The sequence below is a fragment of the Ornithorhynchus anatinus genome, chromosome 13, assembly GCF_004115215.2.
Source record: "Ornithorhynchus anatinus isolate Pmale09 chromosome 13, mOrnAna1.pri.v4, whole genome shotgun sequence".
NCBI lineage: Eukaryota > Metazoa > Chordata > Mammalia > Monotremata > Ornithorhynchidae > Ornithorhynchus > Ornithorhynchus anatinus.
Window position 1 is genome coordinate 32,548,336 of NC_041740.1, and position 27,042 is coordinate 32,575,377.

Below are 27,042 nucleotides of genomic sequence, written 5' to 3' on the forward strand. Positions count from 1 at the left end.
TGGCAATAGTGATTTCACCTCTTGAAGAGAATATCTGAGGTCTGTTAATATTTAACTCAACTATTATATATAGTAATATGTAATCCACACTGAGAAGCAGTGCAACCTAATGGGTAGAACACAGGTCTGGAAGTCAGAAGGGTCTGGATTCTAATCCTGATTCTTCCACTTCTCTGCAGTGTGGCCTTGGGCAAGCCACTTAACTTCTCCGTGCCTCAGTTACCTCATCTGTAAAATGCCAATTATGACGGTGAGCTCCACTTGACATGGACAGTGTCCGATCTGATTAGCTTGTATCTACCCCAGTGCTTAATACAGTGCCTGGCACATAGTAAGTGCTTCTGCTTCACTTCAGTACAATGCCTGAGACATTGTAAGCAGTCTGCTTCCCTTCAGTCTTTCACAAAGACAATATTTTGTTCTAAGTAACATCTTAGATCATCTCATTAGGGTTATAATGGGCCATCCTCAAACTGGCACGCTGGGCCCTACCTCTAGACTGTAAGCTCGTTGTGGGCAGGGAATGTGTCTGTTGATTGTTATATTGTACTCTCCCAAGCGCTTAGTATAGTGCTCTGCACACAGTAAGTGCTCAGTAACTATGATGCGAATGAATGAATGAATGAATGAATGAATGAATGAATGAATGAAAGGCACAAAACAGAAGGGCGACCACCAAGAGGGAAGAACTGCCAAGAGGGTCAGGGGAACCAAGGACGTAGAGAAAGCTTTCCAAACCCACAGGCCGATGTTTCTAGGAGCCTTAGCTGTGGCCAAGCGGTCGGAGCCAGGCTACAATTTAAATTTTACCTAGTGGAATTAATTCTCTTGAAAGCTCAGCCATCTGCAAAGGCTCCCCCCCCCCCCAAAGCTCCTCCCAGAGTTTTACAGTGAAGAAATTTGTCTGACCTGCACCGAAGAGCTAGGTTGCCCCTGGTATAACAGGTTAAGACGTTCTAGCTACACAACCCTGTACTGCTGAACCTCGTGGCGGTCTATTTTCTGTCCGGTGTAAATCTAGATCTTTCCCTGCTTTTTTAAATAATCCCCCTCTTTCCTTGCAGAGTCATGAGGAACCTAAAATCCTGCTCCTCTAGCCATAGGATTGTATTGCTTTTTTCATTTCTGTTACACGTTCTTATTGTTTTAACTTTTTATTACAGTGACCCATACATAGCGAACACTCATTATCATTGATTATCTTTCCTTCGGGATCTCTCACATCACTTCTTTCCAGCTTCCCCCTGTTATATTTAGATTGTGAGACCCTTGAGGGTCAGGTACTGTGTCTGATTGTCACCTCTATATTCTTTTTTAGTGTGTAGTACAGTCTTTTGCACACAGTAAGCATTCAGTAAATACTGTTACACTACTACTTTGTATAGATTCAAAGCATGCTACACTATGGAAAAGCACAGGCTATAATTAGTTTAAAATCAGAAATAATCATTTGAGTTGGGCTTCATTCTACTGTGGACAATCAGCACCATTATAAATAAGAATTCACCAAATTGCTTTTCTCGTTCTTTGCATTTCATTTTTGCAAACATGAGGAATTATAATGTCAGGTATTGGAGTTCTGAGGGGTTTATCGTGTTTGAGACTTGAAATTCAGGCTCTGCATCTGAAAGGTTAATGTAGAAAACTAATTATACTATCTGGTAACCAAATGTGTGATGAGACATTTGTCTGTGTAATTAACAGCAAGGAACTTTTATAGTTTCATAAAATCAAATGCTACATACAGTATTCCGGGTGCATTTGTTTAGAAGAGGTGTCCAAAATAGAGATGTTTATGGATGATATAAAGTTGAACCAAAATGTAATGCAGGTGTCTGTGTATCTTACAGCATTTCTCATTGTTGAAATGGAAGCCAGAAGATTAATAACTTTACTTTGTCATGATAAAATAAGTAATGTGTTCTTGGAATGGAGGTGCAGTACATAAGTTACTCAGTAATTCCAAGAATTTATACTGTTCCAGGAATAATACCCGTAACAATTTATTTTTATAGAAAAAGTTGATCCAACATAATAGACTGTGAAGTTGCTTATATGTTTAGAGGGATTATAGCTCACATCTGACTTTATATCTGTGTATAAAAGTGGGGGTGGGGGGGCAATCCAGCAGAAATGCAGGGTTATGGTACAATTTAAGCATAGAAAAGTCAGGAGATGCAAAAGTTAAGGTCCTGGTAACCCACTAACTCAATCATATTGCACATATATAATGTTTTCGATTACTGGTGAGACTTTAATGGGTGTCTTAATATGCGGTGCATGAAAAATGAAGGAGTAAATGTAACAACATGACTAACTTTTACATTTCTCAGTTTGTTTTGTGTTTAAATGTGTAATTTTAGCTCTACATTAAAAAGCCAACATGACTTTCTCTACAAAATCCAGGACAAGAAATCAATAGACTGGCATCTCATCCTGCTGCTTTCATTGTTTTTCATTTGTTATCCATCCTCTATTTTATTTCCTGTCTCCCCCTGTCGACTGTAAGCTCCTTGTGGGCCGGAATCATGACCATCAACTCTGTTGAATTGTACTTTCCCAAGCTTTAAGTACAGTGCTGTGCATACCGCGGATTGATTGGTGGCCAGTACATAACCTTTCTGTGCCTCAGTTTTCTATTTATAAAATGGGAATAATCCGCCAGAGGACTAATTAGATGATATGTCCAACTCTCCCTCTCCTGAATAAGCCTACTCAGGGAAGTGGGGTGTTGGACTGTTAGACCCTAAACTCCTTGAAGGGGGAGGGAACATGTCTTCCAACTCTGTTGTATTATACTCTTCCCCCCAGTGCTCTGCGCACAATAAGTGCTTCATTCAGTCATACCGTTGATCGATTGAAGTGTCCAGTGGCTGCCAAAAAAACTATTCGCTGCCTATTTTGGGGAAAGGAGGTTTGCCTGCCAAGAATATACAGAATGGCATGGCTGATGCCTTTTCAACACTAAAGATTCTCACACATCCTTCACATCTCTGCTTCCTCCCTCTGTTGATCCTCCCTTTAGACCAGCTCAAGAGAAAAATCCCCAAGAGCACATAACACTGCCTAACACTTCATTGCTCAGTTTTATAAAACGTTTGAGCTCCTTTGCAGAAAGACTCAGTGTAAACATAAAGGAATCCTTAGTGCTATCTCTAATGTCATTAATACTTTATAATCATTACATTATTAGACAAGAGGATAGAGATGTATGTGTTTTTTATTAAACTTTCTGGAATGTTTTGCAATAAAGGAAGAAAAAAGGAATGCTACCAGTTCTTAATAATGCTCAAAGCAAACTTCACCTGATCGCACTTTTAAATTAGCACTTTATTAAGAAGGGAAGCATCTACACCTTTGCTACTGAGTGGTTCATCTGCAGAAGGTTTTTTTGTGGACCTGATTTTAAATTTAGGTTTACTTGGGTAGAATTGTATCTTTTTAAAAGAAAATGATGGCGATTTCATTTTAGTAGGATGCTGCAAGAACTGTTCATCAGTCCTAAATTTACAGCATCGATTATTTTTCTTTGTCTATGATAATAAGTCGGTCTTCTGAAAGAGTTTACTTTGTCTATTTCAGAGGAACATAAAGGGTGGGATGTTTTTCTGCAAGATTGAAGTGCAAGCTTTTGCCCATCTAAAGTTTCTGGCTATAGTAAGTTTCCATTGTGGAAGGAAATCGACATAGGTTCAGTTTTGTTTACACAGTGTGTTTTGGATAAAATGTGAGCTAATTAGGGAAGCAGCATGGCCTAGTGGAAAAAGCACAGGCATGGGAGTTGGACACCCCCGGTTCTAATCCTGGATCCTCTAGTTGTCTGCTGTGTGACCCTCGACAGGTCACAACTTCTCTGTGCCTCAGTTACCTCAACTATAAAGTGGGGATTAAATCCTCTGACTTAGACCATGAGCTCCATGTAGGACAGGGACTGGGTCCTACCAGATTATCTTGTAATCTACCTGCAGCACTTAGTTCAGAGCCTGGCACATGGTAAGCGCTTAAGTGCCACAAATGGAAAACGAACAAACAAAAAAACCTAAGAAAAGCGAGAATGTTCTTCCAATACCATGTGTCCAAGTATATCGCACTGTGATGTTGGAAGAGACAGTTGCTTATGGTGTTGAATATGGAATGAGTATTACAAAGCAAGTTTTTCTTAATGCGGTGTTCTCCAAGTACACAATCCCCATGCTATAGAAGAACTGGGTGTACAGTATACAACCGGAACCACATTGCTTCGCTGGATGAATAAACTCAAGTGTGTTTATCAGTTGCAAACAAGTCTGCACTTTGCTTCATCCAAACAATTCATTGAAATCAAACCATGAGGAAGACTGCTTCGAAAAAAGCAGCTATTATTTCCATCATGTGGCCGCAACATAGCTCAGTGAAGAACTTCCCCACCTTCTGGAGAGCCATGATTTATGCAAGAAAGTACAGTAGAATACTCTGTGTGTTTCCCCTCTTTATACCACGAGTTGCCAACTTGTATCTTATAAAGACTCAGGGTTGTACAAGTGTATATGGTATGAATACTTGAATGACATATCTTTGTAGGGTAAAGGTGTTCAGCTCCTCATTCCCAACCAAACCCCTAGAACAAACAAGACCACAAGGAGAGCTAGGGAGGCCCAGATTTCCCATCCTTACTTAGGCTGGTGATTCTCCAAAATTTCCCCTTCAAGACCTACCTTGAGTCTTTATTTTTCTTTAAGACTTACTTGTGAGGTTTCTCACCCCCTTGGGGCACACTCTTAAATTCTTCACAATTATCAGGCTTTTAAAAAAAGGTTTAGGAATAGAAAGTACACAGTGTATATTTAAGTGTAAGGATAAAATTAAGAAAGACCATTCTTAACTAGTTCTTAAAATAAATGAGAAAGCTGAACTTAGTGGCACTTGAGGGGCAGGAGAACTTAAGCGAAAACAGGAGATAACAGAAGAGAGGTGATAAGATGAAAGCAATGCAAAGGAGAGAAGACAGGGAAAGAATAAGTGCCTCTGGGTGATCTTTTCTACTGATCAATTTAAAAAGCATGGGCTAGTTGATTGGTAGTCAGGAGACTTGGGTAGTGATCCCGGCTCTGCCATTTGTTTGCTATGTAACCTTGGGTATGTCATTTAACTTCTCTGTGCCTCACTTTCCTCATCTGGAAAATGGGGGTTTAAAGAACTGTTCTCCCTTCCCCGTAAAGGGTGAACCAAATGTGGGACAGGGGTGGTATCTAATCTCACTGTCCTGTATCTACTCCAAAACTTAGCACAGTGCTTTGTACATATTAAGTCCTTACATAGTAAAGTAGTAAGCATCTAACAAATACCATTCTTCTCAGTGATCTCATAGTGTAGTTGGTATGAGGCGTGGATAACTGTTGGATGTATATCCCTTATGTAGCATTCTAGGTATGTTTCACATATCTTAGATAAATACATTTTCCCATGGTTGCTGGGAAATTGGAGACATACCTTTCTGAAGTGATTGGATGGCCCTAATTAGGGATAGGAATATTCCTATGATCCGATGAAGATAAGATGCTAGTTAATAATAATACCTGTGTTATGTAAGTGCTCACAATGTGCCAAGCGCTGTACTAAGGGTCAAGGTAGATACAAGATAATCAGGTCGGACACAGTCCCAGTGCCAAATGGGACTCTCACTCTACGTAGGAGGGAGAGCAGGTATTGAATCTTCATTTTACAGATGAGGAAACTGAGGCACCGGAGAGTGAAGGGTCTTGCCTAAAGTCACAGAGCAGGCAGGTGACAGAGCTGGGATCAGAACACCCAGGTCCTCTGACTGCCAGGCTCCTTCCACTAGGCCACACTGCTTCATCGATACTTAGGTACGCCATGAATGCACTTGTTCCCTAAATAGGTTCTACTACCTCAGTGCTGCTCATATCAAGTTCTTAAATCCTTTACAATGTAATGCAGGTTAGCGCCTCTGACTTGTGCCAATTTATTTGCCCTCTAGATATCTCCTACTGCCATACACTTTGAGTCAACCAAGCAAATGACTCACTTCCATCCTTTCGCTGTCTCCGTTCTACAGGCCGAGCTATTTGAACCCTTTAATTGCTAAGTTATTTGAGTCCCAGACTCATATGTCACTTGTCAACATGACTGTTGTGCCTTAGGGCAGCCGGTTGGGACCCTGATAGCATCGGCATGCTAATCTGAGTCTGAGTGAGATGCCAACCTCAGCTCCGTCAGGGGAGAACACAGGCTCCTTCGCATTCCTTATCCTAGCAGCAGCTTGAGCAACTGAACTCTAGTTGGTTCGGACCTGCAGCCAAGAAATTCTGGGCCTGTGACCAGATGCATAGCCAGTGTGAATGACCCTTTCCCTTCTTTGCTTCTATCCACTCTCTAGCCCGTAATTTGACCTTCTAGATTCCATTTTTCTTTCCTCAAATCTTCCCGGGACCTGGATCGGTCTACCGTTGTTCTGAAGAGGAAGTTTTCCAACCATCCACCTTCTTCCTATTCATCTCTGTCATTCCTCCCATTATGAGTCCCAGGAAGTATGTGGCATGGCGTGTGTGTTTGTATGTGTGTGTATGTTTCAAAGTCATCTCATCCTGAAGTGGGATTCCAAAATGCAAGGAATTACAAGTCACTACTAATGCCACTCCTTTTTCTCTTGTTGCTGCTGCCCACTTCTGTCTGTGAATATTTAATCAGTATTTACTGAGTGCTCGCTGAGTACAGAGCAGTGTTCTAAGCACTTGAGAGAGTACAGTGGAATAGAGTTAGTAGACAGTCTCTAGATTGTAAGCTCGTTGTGGGCTGGGGATGTCTATTATATTGTTGTATTGTACTCTCCCAAGCACTTAGTACATTGCTCTGCCCATGGTAAGCACTCAATAAATATGATTGTCTGACATAATCCCTGCCCTCGAGGACCTTTCAGACTTGATGGGGAGACAGTCATTGAAATTAAAATCAACAGGGGAAGTGGCAGGGTTCAGGGATATGTATATGAGTGCTGTGGGACGGAGGCACCATGTGGATTAAAAGAATACTGGTGATTCACGGTTCATGAAATACTGGGTTCACTTGCTGTGGCCATTATTCCTCATATTGTTATCTAGTTTTAATAAAGCACTGATCAACAATGCCATCATCATCAGTTAATATAGTTGCCCCCTGGGCAGGATTTGGTACTGGGTAATTTGCAGAACATGTAGAAGTCACTGTCTTTGTCCTCAAGAAACTTGGAACAAGCTCATCCTCCGAATTGTGATCTCGCCTGAGTGGAAGACAGTTTCTTAACCCCAAAGCAAGACTCTGGAAGCCCGTGCTGGAGGAAATGATTTGGGGAAACTTCTTTCATCTTGAGGAAAGGGGGAAGAAAAGGGAGGAGGGAAAGTGTGCTCTTTAGTGAAAAGATTCCTAGCCTAGGGTGGGCCCACTGAGGTTTGGTCACTGTGGACTTTGCAGAGGCAGCACAGTGGCCATACTCCTCAGCCCTGGAGCACATATCAGACAGACTAGCCAGGCCGGGTGAGGTGGGTCCTCCATGTGCCCTCCTCGCCAAGCTTGATTCAGGATAGGGCTGTTCGGCAGGGGCTAGAGGATGCCCGCTAGGTTATTGTCCTGGACTGGGAATGGCAGCTCTATTTCTGGTCTCTAGACTGGAAGCTCACTGTGGTCAGGAACCACGTCTACCATTTATGTTATAATCAGTCGTACTTATTGAGCACTTACTGTGTACAGGGCATTGTACTAAGCGCTTCGGGAAGTAACAACACAACAATATAACAGACACATTCCTTGCACACAACAAGCTTACAGTCCAGAAGGGGAGACAGATATTACTATAAATGAATAAATTATGGATACATATGTTTATATGTGTATGTATAAATGTGTGTGTGTGTGTATATATATATATATATATGCATACATAAGTGCTGTGGGTGTGGTGCGTAAAGGAAGCAAGTCAGGGCAATGCAGAGAGGAGTGGGAAAAGAGGAAATGAGGACTTTGCCAGGGAAGACCTCTTGGAGATGTGTCTTCAATAAGGCTTCGAAGGTGGGGAGGGTAATTGTTGGATATGAAAAGGGAGGGCGTTTCAGGCCAGAGGCAGAATGTGGGCAAGATAAATGTGATCGAGGTACAGTGATTAGGTTGGCATTAGAGAGGCGAAGTGTGTGGGCTGCGTTTGTTTGTTTTTTTAAATGGTATTTGTTAAGCGCTTACTATGTGCCAGGCACTGTTGTAAGTGCTGGGGTAAATACAGGGTAATCAGGTTGGAGAGAGTCTATGTCCCACATGGGGCTCACAGTCGTAATCCCCATTATACAGATGAGGTAACTAAGGCACAGAGAAGTTAAGTGAGTTGCCTAAGGTCACACAGCAGATCAGTGGTGGAGCCAGAACTAGAGCCCAGGTCCTTCTGACTCCCTCGCCCGTGTTCTTATCCACTAGTTCATGCTTCTGGGTTATAGTAGGAGAGTGGTGAGGTAGGAGGGGACAAGGTGATTGAGTGCCTTAAAGCTGATGGTGAGGAGTTTCTGTTTGGTACGGAGGTGGATGGATAGGAAACCCCTGGAGGTTCTTGAGGAGTGGGGAAACATGGACTGAACATTTTTGTAGAAAAATGATCCAGACGATAGAATGAATTGTGGACTGGAGTGGGAGACACAAGAGGTAGGGAGGTCAGCAAGGAAGCTGATACAGTAATCAAGGTGGAGTATAAATGCTTGGATTAACATGGTAGCAGTTTGGAGAGGAAAGGGCAGATTTCAGCAATATGTAGGTTGAACTGACAGGATTAATTGATAGATCGAATATGCGGGTTGGATGAGAAAGAGGAATAAAGGATAACGCCAAGGTTACGGGCTTTTGAGACAGGAAGGATGATGGGAAAGTCATGGGGAGGACAGGGTTTGGGTGGGAAGGTAAGAAATATCTGTTTTGGACATGTTAAATGTGAAGTGGTGCCAGGACATTCAAGTAGAGATGTTTTGAAGGCAGGAGGAGATGTGCGGCTGCAGAAAGGGAGAGAGATCTGGCTGGAGATCTAGATTTGGGAATCATCCACATACTTGTACTCTCCCAAGTGCTTAGTACAGCACTCTGCACACAGTAAGCCCTCAATTAGTACAATTGATTGATTGGTCTTCAGCTGACTCAAAGGGGTTGCTTGCTTTGCCCAAATGTGGTGGGGGTGAAACTTAGCTACTAGTGTTGTCTCCACAAGACCAATCTCTATGGGGCAAAAGCCCCCCTAATTCTTCATCAAGAAGTGCATTGGAATCTGATCAAACTCTTCCAACTGCAGAGGTTGATATTGTAATTCCAGTCTTCTTTTTCAAGCTCTAGTCCTCTTTTAAGCACCTACCCCTAAGATGTGGGTGGGTGGGGTCTTCCCTCCCCTTCACGCCCACCCTGCTTTTTTGGTTCATTTCGCTTGATAACTCTGGCTCTTATTTTCTTTAGGAGATGAAAGCATGGAAATTAAAAAGCAAATTACTGGGATGAGAAGACTACTAAACGACAGCACTGGAAGAATCTATCAGCGTGTTGGCAAGGAAGGAGAAAAATTAAAGGAAGAACCCCAAGATTTAGACTTAGTTTGGGCTCAGCGGTTGAACTCAGCAGAAACCCGACAAACGCTTCACCCTTCCTCAAGTGGTGCCTGGACTGAATTAGTACCTCCAATTGGCCATTTCTCAGGGCAGTATGGAACCCGATCAAAATCCTTCCAGAATCAACCCAAAACTGCTGTAGGATCCAATGGTATGACCCATATCACGTGATTATTGCTGGGGTGGGTTGCACGGGGGTGGTATATTTATGATTTATTTGTTGTTTTGTGATTTTTAATTGTCGCAATAGAAATTCAGCTCTGACCACGTCAACCACCTGCCAAAGTTATTGGGGTAGAGAGTAGGGGAACTTGGTGAGGAGAAAGAAAGGAGAATTTGTAATTGAAGAATTATTAAAATTAAACTGAGAACGAAGTGTTTTGGTTTTCTAAGCAGTTGTTCCTAACTGGAGTTCCATATTAAAGATGAGAATTTCCTAAGAGAAATTTTCCCTTCTACCCATTAAAACAGTTTATCCCACCCTTCCAGTTTTAGAGTTACCAATTCACTTTAGCTTGGGGAGCAAGGAAAGAAAATTTTGACAGAAGTAGCTCATGCTCTGAATGTGATAGGTGAATTTTAATTGTTAAAGAAGACTTTCTATAGATACGTGTACTAGTTTATATTTCCTTTTACTTCACTGGGTTTCTTTCCTTTGTCAAAGCAGTGTTTGCTACTACTATGAATTCATAACTAAGTGGTAAACTTTATTACCCTGGATCTAGGGTTGCCCCATTGCCTTAATCTGAAATTCCAACTATTAAATCCAGCATTATTATCTTTGTCTGATCAGAGCTGAAAATAATTCACTTCCAAGATAATCCCTTTGATCCTATTACCCAGTTGTTGGAAAAACATAAGTACATAAATACAAAGTATAAATTTTAAAAAGACAAATTATTGCCAGTTATTCATGGATGTCCCCACCCCTACCTATTGTCCATCACTATGGAGAGATCATGTACAGGTAAACCTGAAACTTCCTCAAGAAGAGGGGAAAGGATGAAGGTTTTTAAGGAGAAATAATAATGAGGAGCAGAGAAAAAGTATTTCCGTTTTCTTTAGAGAATCCTGAAGATGTGTAAGAAATGGGGGCATGTTCTGCCCTGAGCATTTTAATTTTGCAGAAATTATTTTTTTGTAAATTGATGTCCTTCAGGAGTAAAATACAATATTTTAAACATTTGTTAAATATCCATCGTATGTTGCAACTAGTTCAAATGGAAGAAAGACTATGAACCACCTGATGATGAGACAGCCAAAGACCCCAAGAGATATATCTGTGTCTTCTTTTTCTTTCGGCTATTATAAAGCCACTATCAAATTCACAGGCTGGCGTGCTTCCAGGGTGGAGGGAGATGACTGTTTGAAGACTCCCCCATAAAAATAAAAAGCCAGTTCTCTTTAAAATTAAAAAATGATTTATAACAAGTTGAAAAGGGTTGCTTTTGTCCTCTAAAAATGATAAAGGTAGTACTTGGAACAGTGACTAAGAATATTCTATAAGATATTTGTAACTCTGCTGCCGTAAGTGATTGGAAGAGAGATGATAAGAAAAATCAAATTCACTTTTATGTCTGTATGGGGTTAGTAGACCCTGTATGTATGGAATTAGCAGAGTCCTGCCCTGAAAAGTATATGGGGAGAAGGGTTCAATATTTCTATCTGCACTTGGTATGGAGGATTTACATGGGTAACTTTTATTAATGTTAATGGGAGTTATAAAGTAAATCCCCCACATATCAGAAGGATAATAGGCCTTTTGGTTTTTGCTGCCTGAAAACTTTTCATTAGGTATGAGTTATTCCTATAATAGTGTGAATGGGTTTTGCCTGTAATCACTTGCAGTTTCCAAGTTTACATGCCTCACGTTGCTTATTTTGAATCCCAAAAATCCAACTATTCAAAATTTGGAACAGACAGTAATTTTGTCAGGGCCAGTTTTTCTAGCCCTAATTTTAAGTCGTAGAATGCCCTTGTCAATGAAGTAATACAGAGTATATAGAAATGGTGCTATGGAAGTTAAGGGTTTATTGATTATTTTTTACACGTAAAAAGACAGATTGAGGTCCAGCAGCCTCCTGAATCATCCACTAAGCTGTTTGAACACAGAGGTTTTGGGGAAAAAGTGGGAGGGTCATTTAGAGGGAGGGCGATGGAGGTAGTAAGAGAGGTTGGGGAGATAGAAAAAGATAAGAGATAAAGGATGTGCTTTATCTAGATGTGGATATATCAATACACCTACATTCTGTCTGCCTTAAAGTCAAAACAACCACTGCTCTGCCCACACACTAATTCAATCTCAAGGAACTTTTATTTTTACCCCCAGTTCCTCAGTGTGGAGCAAAGCATAATATTCAAGTGATTCTAGAATAGTTAGGTGTGCATGTAATGCTTAGTATAAATCTTTATTACATATATAACGACCACTTCTCTGCAAGGGAACTTGGGGAGCCAGTTGTTTTTGTTGTTGTTCTTGTTGTTCTGTTTTCTGCACAATGAAGTGAGTATGTTTACAATGCATTTTGGTGCTATTGTTATCTGAGACAACTACTCTGACATTAGAGAACCCTGCTGGGAGAATGCATTGTGCTCATTCACACTTTTCTGCAGTCTTCCCCAGACCATGGTAACAGCATGCATCTTATAATATGGAAGCTCCTGTAATTGGATAAAATCAGATCCCCCACATTTGATTTGTGAAAATTATTGGGTACGTTTTCTTTAGGCACAGTTTCATAATAATAGCGTTTACTTCAAAATCTTGTCAGCATACATTCAGTTTCTTTCTCTCCCTGCAGTTCTCATTTCTTTTGTTTGGATTGCGTCATTCTCTTCTTTCTTATTCAGGAGAACTTCCAGTGGTGAATTCATCAGTTGGTTCAAACTGCTGTACTTGTAACTGCCAATCAACATTGCAGGCCATTCTTCAAGAACTCAAGACCATGAGAAAATTAATGCAAATTCAAGCAGGTACAAAAATCTGGCCTTAAAATGCGCACCTGACACCGGGATGTCTGGATTTTTATTGTGTTTTCATTATTAGTTCTTCCCACCTCACCTTCTTACTGTGTTCCTTTATTAGCTCTTTCTAAACACATTTTATTTGCCCTTTAGCAAATCAAAATCAGGATAATTTCTCCTAATGCAAATGAAGCTATTTAATGTCCATTCTGTGCATTTCATCCTAAGAGCTCTAACTACTCTATAGAAGTCACTTAATTAAATTCCAGAACCTCTAGTAAGGTAGAAAAAAAATCATTTTTTATTGAAGTAGGCTAACATTGAGATCCATGTAAGCAAGGAAAGAAAAAGGGCAACTCTGACTGGTTTGGGGACCAGTTGTGTAACCTCATTATTCCTGAGGCAGCCCAGACTAGGTTGTTTCTGGGTGTCATGGCACTAGGATGGAAAGATGAAGAGCGATGGAGAGAATTGCAACCCCTAGAACTTTCTCTAGACCGTAAGCTAGTTGTGGGCCGGGAATGTGTCTGCTGACTCTGTCGTTCTCCCTCGAGCTCGTAGTATAGTGCTCTACACAGAGTAAACGCTCATTTAATACCGTTGATTGATTTCAAACCACAGAAGGTAGCTGAAGATTGTCGCTTCTGTGACTGACTCCCTACTCCCTGAAGGTCGAAGGGAACTCTGAGGCAAACCTGGGTGATGAGCCCTCTGCAGGATATTTCTTTACCTTTGAAGTGCTGTGTACCAGGTAGCAACAGGAGTTTGGACAGCTCCAGTAGCCCTGAATATACTTCGTCTACTTCCTCTTGGGGGACTTTCTTAATGCTGCCCAGCATTTCAGTGGTGGAGCTTCAGAAATCATGTTCATGCAAAAGCTGTGTTTTTCCATCTTCCAAAGTAGGATAAACATAATTGATCTATATTAGAAACAGGTGGGGCTAAGGCTTTACTCTGTCAATCACCCAGAATCTCCCTTTGCAGGACAGAAAGTACTTGTTATAATACAGGAAAAATAATACATTGGTATTTATGACATTCAAGCTGTTTCAGTTTTATTCCAATGTGTCTAGAAGTTGCTACCTGTTTCAGGCAAGGTTTTACTTCATTTCCTGTAATTTACTGCCATTCGGTCCATCCAAGTGGCATTCCTGCAGTAAATTCTCTGTCCTGGTTCTTCTGTTTGTTCTTCCTGTACTCCAAGGAGTTGAGTACTGAATTTCCTTACTCTTCCAAAGACTTGAGCCAGCTTTGTTGTAGAAGCTTCCCTCAGAGCAAAATTCTCACACCACTGTCATTATCAACAACATTTATTGCACGGTTGATAATGGTGGTATTTTTTAATATTCTCATTCTTATAGAGGAAAAATTTATTAGGACTTGACTAAAGATGAATATTTAAGAAAACAGACAAATAAGAAAGTAATGATTTATTTTGATATTAAAGTCCCTTTTTACGGAAATGGCAAACTAAAAATTGCAACCCTTTAAATCTGTGACTGAAACCTTTCCAGAATCCATTAAATAAATGCCACCTTGTCTCTGTGTTTCCTTTTCTGAAACCTTTGCAGAAGAGGGTAGTAAACTATATACCAAAAGCTGTGAGGTTTTACATTGAACGTCTAATTGCACTGGAATAAAAAGTGAACTAATTGGCATTTCTTTTCTCTAATCTTCTAAATTTGGTAATACGTTGGAGGATTTTTAAAAATGTATTGGATCCAGGATTTAGATTTAAATTATACTAAAACAAGTTCTAAGGTGAAAAAATGGTCAAATGATGAGGATCCTTTAAAAAAAAATTAAGTACGCCAGTAACTATGGGAGCTTGGTCAAATTTATATATTTTTCCATGCTTCTTGTAGAAACTGGGAAAATTAAAATTAGCTTGCAAATTGTTCTGTTATTTAAGGGAAAAATGGTACATGCATACAACATATTAATATCTTTAAGATTGAAGGAAAAATAAAATTAAAAGGCAATTAGCAATATTTGTAAAATTTGTTAGGATGCTACTGTCTTATTCTCCCTTCATCTATTCTTCATTCCCTCTAAACTGTAAGCTCCCTGTGGGCAGAGAACATCTCTACCAACTCTACTGTATTTTACTCTCCCAAGTCCTTAGTACAATGTGCTCAGTAAATACTATTGATTGATCCATGGGTTTATTGTGTTAAAAAATAGGCATTTCATATGGCTATAAACAATAATTTGAATGGGGGGTCAAAATAATAATGCTATGCACCATCCTTGCATTTTTCCTCAGAAGATTTCAGAATGCCTTCTTTAATAGCCCTGTGATGTACAAAAGTATTTCCATAATAGCCCCAAGATGTACAAAGGTATTTAAGTCTCCATTTTTTTCAGGTAGTTGAAGCTGGACTCAGAGAGATAACCTTGCCTGAAACAATGCAGCAAGTCAGTGCTCAAACCATAGAATTCCTTTTCCTAGTTAAAAATATGGGATTTATAAAGTCATCTGTATTAGTAATAGACATATTGTTTCGTTTTAGGGAGGACATAATAGAGACAGAGACGGTACCAAGAAGAGCAACCAAAATAATTAGAGGGTAGACTGAAAAAATGAATGTTATGGACAGGGAATGTATCTGCCAACTCTGTTGTATTGCACTCTCTTAAGCCCTTAGTACAGTGTTCTGCACACAGTAAACACTCAGTAAATACAGTTGATTGATGCAGACTCTTCAGTTTGGAAAGGTGAAGGCTGACAGGAGGTCTTGTTTACAGTGATTGGTGTGGTCAGTGAAAACATGGAATTGTTAATCCCCCCAAAAAACAAACGGAACAAAGGCTAATAGGACTCTTGAAGCTTGAGATCATAGGTTTAAAACAGAAAAAATAAAAGAATTCCTTTTCATATAACAAGTGGAATATGTGACTATAGAAAGTTGGCAGGCAGAAAATATCAGTAGGTTCAAAAAAATTTCCAATAGATCTGTGACAATTAGCCTGCCCTGGATTTTGATAGGGAGTGTTGAGAAGAGTTAGATACATGTATGATAGGCCTATGATGGATTTTCAATCAGTGGTATTTATTGAGCACTTACTGTGTGCTGAGCTACATAGTAACCTCCGGGAAGAATACAGTAGAATAAGACACAGTGCCTGCCCTCAAGGATTTTACAATCTAGCGGTTATTCAAAAGGAATTAGAAGTGTTAACTCATATATCCATAACCATGAGAGTAATTGCCAAAGAAGACATCTAGGGTATTGTTCCTCCAAAATTATTTGGTACCACTGTTTGGAGACAGAATATTGGATTGTATGGATCATTGTTTTGACATAGTATGGCATATTTTGTGTTTCTGAGGAAATAACCAGCTACTTGCAGTTTAAACTCGAGGCTACCTGCCTCTAAAACATGTGGGAACAAAATTTATCTGAATCATTACAATCATAGATGTGGCAGGGACTTTGAGCTATCATCTGCTTCAGGCCCCATTTCTATGGCTATTTATTCTATCCTTCACTATCTCCAAGAATGGAGATTCCAGAGTGACTCTTGGTAGCCCATTCTAATGATTTATTAACCCGATAATCAAGAAGTTCTGCCTTACAACCAATTGAAAATTCTTTGGCTTTAATTCAAGTCTTAGCTTGCAGTGGTGTGGAGAACACCAGTTAGACAACATCCTCTTCAGGGGGAAAAAAAAACCTTCAACTGCTCATAGACCGTTATTAAGTTATCTCTTAGTTTTCTCTTCTGAAACAGCCTCCTCTTATAAGACCTACTTTCCATTTCTGTCATTCTTCTGTGGGCCCTCTAAAGTTTCTGTACATCCTCTTTGAAGTGCCCTTTTCTTTGAGTTCATCGTAGTTGTTTTCTCCAATAACAGAGACAGGGTTTTCTTAGGGGTTTTGCATCTCTCTTGGAATTTTATATCTTCAGAAATCCTCCAGAGCCTGCATTTAGTGACCTTCTGTGATGTAAATCATTTAGACTAATTTGGGGGGCAGCTGGGGAGAAGAGGAGTTTGGTGTACATTCATTCCCAGCCCTACACATTAGCATTGTCGTGCTAGTAAAGAATCTTCATCTCAGTTTCAAATATGAAAACCCCCCACATAAGCTAGCAATGATAAGTGCGCCTCAATTAAAATTCAGACATCAATTCTGTAACTATCTTTTGTTGTTCACAGTCGGTGTCCAAAACAGACAGCAACCCCCGATTCCCCTTATCTGCTCCCAGCGAACTGCTGTCTCTCGCAAGAGAAATAAAAAGAAAAAAGTGCCGCAAAAGACTGTTGAACCTCTGACTGTGAATAACAAGCCCAGCGTGCTAGAGAATGAGAAGAAGACAACAGAGGCCACCGAAAGATCTGGTCTCCAAACATTTGAACACATCCCTGTTGAGGAAAATCATGTTTTGGGATTTGGAATTGTTCTTGAGTCACCTGCCTCCGATGTAAGTTGCTATTTCAGAGTTAGTAGAATCTGTGCTTTATCATTAGAATGGTGGTTCTGAAACTTTACCTTTTTGTGAAGCCTCTTGCCCCTTATCACTCCATATCTGACCTGCAGTTCCTCTTGCAGTCTTAGCAAGCCCCTGTGCCCTGCCCACAGAGAGGCCCGATCTTACTGCTCTCCACCCACCACAGCCGTGCATCTTAACTCATCTCACCTCCACAGCTACTCAGTGCTGTTTCTTGTCGGTAAAGCAGCACGGCCTAAAGTGAATAGAGCACGGGCCTGGGAGTCAGGAGGACCTGAGTTCTAATTCCAGCTCCACCATTTCTCTGCTCTGTGACCTTGGACAAAGCACTTAACTTCTCAGGGCCTCAGTTTCCCTATCTGGAAATTGGAGATTCAAACGGGGAGACCCATGTGGGACATTGTATTTACCTCAGTGCTTAGTAGAGGGCCTGGCACCCAGTAAGTGCTTAATAATTATTACTACCACATCAATTTACAGAACATTAGGAGCGAGGAAGGGAGATTGCAGGAGATTTCCTTTACCTGAATTTTGCTGCCTCCATTAATGGCAGAAATTTCCATTCTGTAACCCTGAAGGAGGGAGAGTGAATGACTGATCTACTTTGGTGACCAGACTGGAAATACGTTGAAGAACTCCCTGGTAAAAAAAAAAAATGTGCCCACTAATTTATTTAATATTTTTTAATTTTGAAAAGGGAGTTTTCAATTTCCTCAATGTAGAGAGCTAAAAGAACGTAATTAAATCCTTTGTAGATAAGCATAAATGAACAGAACCATGCAGATAAGGTCACACCTTTCTGGTAACACAAACTAATAATAAAAACGGAGCAGTCATGCTAATTTTGTTTTATAGATGCATGCTACAGTGCTAATTAGGTTGTGCTGACGTGCCATTTTAGCCATGTAATAATAGATTAATGCTCTGGAAAGATTTTTTTCTATTGTAACAGTTTGAAATGTAGTTGCAAAGGGGATGACTTTCAGGTATCCCTCTGACGAGTCATTTACATAAACTTAATTTTTTTTCCAGTATCTCTTTGCTCAGTACAGTTTCATAGTCAAAACTAAAATACGTTGAGAGATCTTAAAATAAGTGAGTAATCTGTGCTTATAAAGTTGTATATAATGAAGTCCTTATTTAGAATTTCCCTAGAGTCACGAGGGATTAGAATTGGTCCAACAATTTTAAACTTTGAAAATGCTTCTTTTCACAAGGAATAAATTGCCAACTGTGAAAAGAGCTTAGCCAAGGGGATAGAGTACACGCCAGGGAGTCAGTAGAACCTGGGTTCTAACCCCAGCTCTGCCACTTGTCTACTGTGTGACCTTGGGCAAGTCACTTAACTTCTCTGTGCCTCAGTTACCTCATCTGTAAAATGGGAATTAATGCTGTGTGCCCCATGTGGGGCATGGACTGTGTCCAACCTGATTAGCTTGTATCTCCCCCCGTGCTTAGAACAGTGCTTAACACATAGTAAGCACTTAAAAAATACTATTATTATAAGTAGTAGTAAAGGACCGTTTATTAAAAGTTGATTCTGTGGACCAATTTCTACATTGATGGCATTGCAGAGGACTTGAAAGTTATAAAGTTTATTGCACCTTTACAGGATTCCATTGATTTTTTTTTAAACTCTGCTCCCCTTAGTTAAGTAGTATTTTTATTTTTGAAAATAAAATTTAATAATTATCATCAGTGGTATTTATTGAATGCTTTCTGTGTGCAGAGCACTGTGCTTGGGAGAGTACAGTACAACAGAGTTAGCTGACATGTTCCCTGCCCACAGCGAGCTTACATTCTAGAGGATCGCCCAAGATGTATTTTAGACTACTGCAATTTACCTTCAGCAGGAGTAATTATAGTGTTTTACCTTTTCTTCTGTGGCAAAATTGAAGGGGAAAAACATCTACTAGTTTTCCCAGTATTTGAGTATTTTCTTTGAAGTCTATATAGGCCGCTCAATGTAGCCACTGATTTTCTTGAAATATGCCAGTAAACACAAGTAATTCTCCTTCCAAGTAAGTTGATTTGCTTGATTTGTTATTTACAGCAAGACTTTCTACTTTTTATTTAGCTCTAAATTTAAGTGATTGAGACAGGCATGAAAAAGCGTTATATACTGATCGGTTCAGTTTTATGAAATATTTGGGTTCAAATTTAATTTACTGCCTATTACCTGTGCTATAACAAGAAAGTCAGTATTCGGTTCCTATTTATATTACCCAAAGGATCGGCATCCTGCAGTGTTGGCTTATGCCAGGGAGGGACACATCCAGCTGTTATCTGTAGCTGCTTTGAGGGCACTGATGCCCTTGCAGGTAGGCATGGCATTTCCATCTCTACAAAGCTCTTTCCAGTGCAGAGTTTCTGTTCTGGAGATCCTCGCTTCAGAATTTGGCTCCCCCTTCCCTTCCAGAGAAGCAGCTTGGCCTAGTGAAAAGAGCAAGGGCCTGGGAGTCAGGGAACCTGGGTTCTAATCCTAGCTTTGTCACTTTCCTGCTGAGTGATCTTGGGCAAGTCACTTAACTTCTCTGTGCCACAGTTTCTGGGCCCCATCTGTAAAGTGGGGTTCAGTAATCTGCAAAATTGGGTATAATATCTGTTCTTCATCCCCCCTTAGACTGTGAGCTCCATGTGGAACAGGGACTGTGTCCGAGCTAATGATCTTGTATCTACTCCTAGCACAGTGTTTGTCGCTTAGGAAGCCCTTAACAAATACCTTAATCATTAATATTCTAATTATTCCCCATCCATCCCTGTTTGTGAGAGTGACAGCAGGCTATGGGGGTGTGGAAGGAGCTTTGCCATGGCATCAGTTTCTGGAATGCCAACAGGACTCTGGCCACCGTTCGTCCCCCCGCCCGGTACCCTGACTTATGCCCTGCCTGCTTCCCGAACAACTCCTTCGCTGTGTGGTGCTGAAACTATTTTAAGTTGCCGATGCTTGTATCACACCATTCTCACCTCTTGCTTCTTTATTTCTTGATTATTATTTGCCCATAAGAGCTATTACATTTGATAAAGTACATCCAGAGTTGTCCATGAAAGCTCAATTAGATACTGATTGTCTGTGATTGAAGAATAACTTGCTCCCCAAAGAAGAGCAGGAATAAATCAGCATTGGGTTCTAAATTATGTAGCTGATATACAAATTGTTTCTTCTATTCAACACAAAAAGTAACTAAACTAAAATAATGTTATGTGGTGTGTTTTCCCATCATTACACCAGGGAGTTCCATCTGTGGCTCTCATTAGCATTAATAAGTCTTGCCTGTTACAATCTCCTGAGGATAAATGGGAGATAAATTCCTTAGGTGGGGCCTGTGACCTTCGAAGCAAAGGATATCAAATTAAGGCAATCCCAATCTTTTATAAATTACTACTATAAAGCAGGAAGGTGTTAAAGAGAGGAATCTGACATGCATTTACCCTGATAGGAAGGGGGAGGTATTTAGGAAGTAGAAGTCGAGGGAGAAGTTGTTCCAGAAAATGTATCCCTAGATAGGGTAATACTTCTAAGATGAGAGGACATTCTAGAGGTAGAGGTTATTCATAGGTGGGAATGGGTGTCAAGAATGTCCAGTGGTAGGGATTGGCTATTTCAAGATTGACTCCCTTTAGGGGAGAATGAGAATTTTCAGTGTGATGAGGGTCTCATTAAATGTGGGAAATGCCATGACTTATTAGATGAGGAAATTCTAGGTTTGGTGATACCCAGGAAGGAGTAAGGAGCCACTGGTTAAATTGTACATCTTGGAGATGAAGGAAAAGCAATTGATCAAAGAGTCAATCATGCTTACTGTGTATAGAGCACTTTACTAAGCACTTGGGAAAGTATAATAAAACAGACTGGGTAGACATGTTCCCTGTCCACAATGAGCTTACAGTCTAGAGGGCCCGTCTGGAGTTATGTTTGAAGAAGACATATCATGAATTCTAAAGGAGGATGAACCAGTGTAATATGGTATTGGTGATGTCCTGGGTGAGCTCATTAAGAAGGAAAGGGTCATTGCAGTGGTACCAAAATTATGGAGGATATTTCAGTGCATGAATGGGTATTGATACTGAAATGTAGAAAAAGGAGTCACTGGTTCCTTTCATAGTACAAGCTTTTCTCCTTAGCAAATGTTCAGCATTATCCTTTTCCCAGATAAGAGAAAGCAGTTTTGGATGGGCCCCAGGGCGTAACAAAGGCATCAGCCAGTAGCAAAAGCTTATTAGAGATGTGTGTCGCTGCACCTCTTGAGGTGCTGATGTCTGGATTGACCATTTTTGAATATGGTCCAGATTTCTTTTTTCTTTAATAGCATTCATTAAGCACTCACTGTATTCATTCGATTGCATTTATTGAGCGCTTACTGTGTGCAGAGCACTGTACTAAGTGCTTGGATTGTACAGTTCGGCAACAGATAGAGACAATCCCTGCCCAACAACGGGCTCACAAGGACTGTCCTAAACCCTGGGGTAGACGCAAGTTACAGGCCAGATACAGTCCCTGTCCCACATGGAGCTCACAGTCTAGTAGAAGGGAGAATAGATATTGAATCCCAATTTTGCAGTTGAAGAAACTGAAACATAGAGAAGTGACATCCAAAGTCACACAGCAGGTAAGTGGTGGATCTGGGATTGGAACCCAGGTCCTCTGACTCCCAGGTTTGTGGTTTATCTACTGGGCCAAGCTGCATTTTTGCTATCATAATGACCAAAATATGTAAAAGTGGCATCCAGATCTATAAGATGGTTCATTGTCAAGCTTTTGGAGAGTGGAGAACTGTTTAGAGCTCTGGGATAACTCCAAAGCCAGCTTATCAGAGCATGGGAGCCTCTCATGGGACAAGGACTATGTCTAACATTATTTGCTTATATCCACCCCAGTAGTTAGTCCAGTGCCTGGCACATAGTAAGCACTTAAATACCACAATTATTATTATTATCTCTAAGTGAAATGCCAACAAGATATGAGCACTCTTCCAGGATACTATCTTCCAAGAAAGCATCAAGAATATGGGCATGGAAAATGTCCAGCACTAAGTTGGAGAAGCAGCGTGGCTCAGTGGAAAGAGCACGGACTTTGGAGTCAGGGCTCATGAGTTCGAATCCCAGCTCTGCCACTTGTCGGCTGTGTGACTGTGGGCAAGTCACTTAACTTCTCTGTGCCTCAGTTCCCTCATCTGTAAAATGGGGATTAAGACTGTGAGCCCCACGTGGGACAACCTGATTCCCCTATGTCTACCCCAGCGCTTAGAACAGTGCTCGGCACATAGTAAGCGCTTAACAAATACCAACATTATTATTAAGTTCCAGACACCACCCTCTCCCTGTACTCCCATTCTCCCATAATTTACTTGTCTCCTTCCCTGAATCTTGGATCCAGGAGATCTAGAAGTTTCTCGTGTCCCATCTCTAATCCAGGTCTCTGGCTCTTCCCTCCTTCCCTATATGGAGCATGGCGTAGTGGAAAGGGCATGGGTCTGGAAGTCAGAGAACCTGACTTCCCCACGTGGGACAACCTGATTACCTTGTATCTACCCCAGCGCTTAGAACAGTGCTCAGCACATAGTAAGCACTTAACAAATGCCATCATTATTATTATTATTGTTATTTGTAGAATTTCAAATGAGTGCAAATCATCAAAGATACATTCCTCGTTCAATAGGCTTTCAGTCTAAAATGGAGTCTTGTGAGTTCTATGAGAAAACTATTTTTCTTCCAGGAAAAAAAATTACCTGAAAAAGCAGGGTGTCTCATTTATTTGAAATGATCCTTTCCTTAGTTTTCACTTGGGCACATTTACAAAATGTCTGCTGTCATCTTTGTCAAGGTAAAGGGTCTCTGCCTCCTGCCAAAATCTGATGCACTTTTGGAATTCTATATTCACTATAAATATAAACAATTTTAAGAACCTATCTTAAAGATCTTTAGCATAAATCAAACCCTGAGGGCTCAGATTTGCTCATTTATCATTTGAGAAAGGTAAAAGATAAAATTTATCTCTAGAATGACTCATTATGCTAACATGAAAAGATCATTTTCATTGGCCAAATTCTGCCCTTTTTTTCCTAAAGCCTCTTTTGGTCACTCAATATTTTTCTTAAAAATATGAAAGATTGAATTATTTGATCACTTAACTAGCTATATCCTTTCTGTGTGCTGCTATATTAGAATTAAAGAAATTATAATTATTAATTACATTAGTAGTTGGGGATGGATCTTCTGTTACTCATTCTCTACAGATTCACAATCTTCCTCTGAAGTACGACTAACTCACAGAAATACTTAAATCTCAGCAAGGGTATTAAAAGAAATCATATCTTTTAGGGGAAGAGTTTAAAATAGAAGAAATCCTTTGTTTTTGGAAATACTCTAGAAGATTCCCTAATGTGGGGAAAAAAATTAAAAATTGGAGTTTGCAATTTTTTTTTCCTAACTCAAATCTCAATTGTCTGGAAGTTACCAATTGAATCAGTCCATATTAATTGAAGTTAATGATTGGGACAAACTATTAATATATGTGGCATTGCATTCTGAAAAATAAAGAATAAATTCCTTTTCAATTTCCTGGGCTCAATTCTACTGAATACATAAAACTTCAAGATGAAAGCGTTTGAGTCCATAATAAGAACATAATAAATTTACAAAGAAAACAAGTTAAAGTTCAACCATCGGAAATATCAGCAGTAAAATATGTCAATTCAGCACTACTGAGAGGGGGCAGACTTCAGTTAGACCTTTAGCCATGATTTTTAGATTTTATGCCAGTCTTGAAATGTTGTAGTCTACCTCTCCTAACTTAGCCAGCCAAGCTGCACCCTGGAATTGTGCTTGCATTTGGGAGTGACCTGTGTTGCATTTTTCATTAATATCTTAGGCTTTCTTAATATTCTGTTCTGGAACTGAGAGACTGATAGATATTGCCAAAATAAAGTCCATAGCTAATATATCCCCTTTCATCAATTTAAATAATTGATCCAGAGAGTCATCCTTAAATTAGCTTTATTCACAACTTTTAAAATACTTTTGGAAAACCAGCTCTCTAAGTAGCAAGCTCTACCTAGAAATTGCTCAAGGTAATTGAAATGGGCATAACACTTAAGCCTGATAATCAAGATTTATAGTGGAAATGCAGTCTCCACCTAACTGTTGTAGAGCCATAAGCACCACTATAATTAAAAAGATGACTATAAACGTTGTAAATTCTGCCACATATCTTGGATGTCATCATTTAGAGATCTTATGACTACAGTAATCAATAAAATCAGTACATTAGTGTATTAGCTGCCAGTCTTGGCTGAAGTATTAGGGAATGAATTATTCCTTAAGGGCATAGATGGATGTTAGGAGGAAACTAGTTTAAGAAACAATTCTCCTCGGTCAGTTCCCGTTTATCCTGGTGATCTAAACTGAAGAAATTTAGCAGTACCAAGTAAAAAGATGCATAAATAGAAGCCATCAACTGGCATAAATATTATTTTATATATATGTCTTATTTGTTCATTCAGTCATATTTATTGAGTGCTTGTTGTGTGCAGGCCACCGTACTAAGTGCTTGGGAATACAATATAATATTTTCACCGCTTTGGGGAACATTGTAATAGGGGTCTTGGAAGAATTCAGAATCCCTAAGTTAGGTAGGCATGATGGAGTTAGTGGTTTTGCTCTTTCTCCCCTTACCTCCATGTAAGAGATTTGGTTTATCAGTCAGTGGTGTTTGTTAAGCCCTTACTGTGTATAGAGAATTTAACTAAGTGCTTGGGAGAGTACAGTACCACAGAGTTGGTAGACCTGCTTCCTGCCCACAAGGAACTTCCAGCCCAGAGGAAGAGAAATTTGGGAGTGAATGGAGGGAGGAGGAGTTTTGATCGTTTGCTGCTCAGGTGGAGATGAATTGAACTCTGTTGACCTTGGGCAAGGACAGCCATCATTCAATACAAGTTTGGAGGCAAATTAAAGTTGATTCCAGAGGATTTTCCTCCAGAATTGCCTCTCTGGGGAAATTCTCCAAAAAGCAACTTTTACTTTATGAAAAAGAAGCATGGATATGCTTCCCCTCCCTAAACCACAGTGGGGTATAGATGTCCTGCTTGAGATGTCAAGGTGGGAGAATATGTACTGCTGCTTCTTGCTGCTCCTGGCTTCTCTTGGTTCTTTGACTACAGAGCTTGAATGGTGACTTTTCAGCCACTGTAAAATAGTTGGGTAGTCAAGTGAACTCTCTGGCCAGTTCATTACCCACCTCTTCTACATGGATCATTTCCAAGTAGACCTGGTGTTTAAGGAAGAACTGCTTATATGAAGTAGTAAGGGAAATGATTAAGTCCTTACTGTATGCAGAATCCTGGGAAATAAACACATTGTTTGTCCCTTGTGGGATTCCTAATCTACAAGGGGAATATGCTCAGTAGAATACTAGTCATTCAAGTCCAGTCGTGCTGCTTGAGCTCAGATGTAGATGAGTAAATTACGGCTGTGGTTAGAAATGAACTCTCCTCTCCATCAGTTGATGCTCTGGGCAGTAAAGATGATTTCAAATGTTTCTGCAGTATCCTCATTCTGCAGGCCTCCTTCAAGGAGCAGGAATAGCAGTCTGGAAATTTTCAACACCATTAATCCCAGCTTCAGTTTATGCTTATGGAGCACACTGGCTATGTCTTCACTAACAAGGTGGAGCAAAGAACTGGATCAGTTATCTAAAGGATACAACTAACAGTACCCCTTGAGTGAGTTGTGGGAAAGTACTCCTCCCCTTTAATCTATCCAGATAATTGCCTCAAGGGATCTATTCACTGGGTATGGATTAGGCACTTTACAAAACAAAAAGGATGTTGAAAAAACATATAATGCCTGCTTTGAAATACACCCTTAATTCAAAAGTAATGATATTTACCTCAAAATTAACACTGAAGGTTCCTTGAGACTAGAAAAAATAAATGTAAACCTTGTTCAAAAAGCTGATGTTTTCTTAGCTGTAAAATATGTATTGCTACAAAGATGAACAGTGTAATGGAAATGCATATCAAAAATAGATTTAAATTTGCTCACAAGTAGAAAATGTATTGAATTTGCTTACACACTTTGATCAACTTGGTGCACAAGGAAAAAAAATAATTTCTAATGTAGTTTCTGATATCTTCTACCTTTTTTAAAAATGTTGTTTGTGAACTGTTTACCATGTGCCAGACACTGTGCTAAGTATTGGAGTAATACAAACTAATCAGGTTGGATCCCATCCATGTTCTGCATGGGGGTCACAGTCTTAATCCCCATTTTACAGATGAGGTAACTGAGGCACAGAAACGTTTAGTGACTTGCCCAAGGTCACATAAACAAGTGGAGGAACTAGGATTAGAACCCATATCCTTCTGACCCCTAGGCCCATGCTGTATCCACCAGACCGTGCAGCTTTACCTAATTCTCTTCCTTGCATGATTGTATTACTAAAACTAGGGAAAATGATCAGGCTAGGAAGTACTGATTGGACTTGAACTCATTCAACTATATTCAGTTTCCCACTAGAAAACAGTGCTTTCTAAGTTCCACTTTCCTTAAACTCCCTAGTCCAAGTTTACCCAGCCAAATCGAAATTGGAATGATCTTGGTCAGTCATTTGAATTGTTGAATTCACCAGCTAATTACTCAACCTTTCATGTTTCTATACTGGGGGAGACTTGGTTTTCAGGAGTTACCTGTTTTAATGTAAATTTAATAAGTATATGAATCAATCTGAAATGGTCACAAGGGTAACTAAATTTCTACATTAAATTCAAGTCCACCATCTCGGTAGTGTGTAAGAGGCTTAAAATGTGAAGTTCTCACCAATATGGCAAGCTACAATATGTTTTTAAAATGTCTAGTAGGATCAGTGTAAATCTCAGCAATATTCATTTATTCATTTGTATTTATTGAGTGCCAAAGTGCCTACTCTGTGCAAAGAACTAGGACAGTTGGGAACTCTTGGCAAGCAAGAAACAAACCAGTGAAATATATTTTCAGGCTCAATTTAGAGCACACCCACACACAACAC

At 40.0% G+C, this 27,042-nt stretch overlaps 1 protein-coding gene across 2 annotated transcripts in view; it reads left to right on the top strand.

Moving 5' to 3' along the window:
* BEND7 (BEN domain containing 7) overlaps window positions 1-27,042 on the top strand; it is a 67,143-nt gene that overhangs the window by 10,187 nt on the left and 29,914 nt on the right. For both annotated transcript variants that reach the window (XM_029078366.2, XM_029078365.2), the window contains exons 3-5: window positions 9,451-9,750; window positions 12,450-12,572; window positions 16,726-16,991. In XM_029078366.2, coding sequence (XP_028934199.1) covers window positions 9,451-9,750; window positions 12,450-12,572; window positions 16,726-16,991 — 689 coding nt within the window. The remainder of the gene's footprint in view (window positions 1-9,450; window positions 9,751-12,449; window positions 12,573-16,725; window positions 16,992-27,042) is intronic.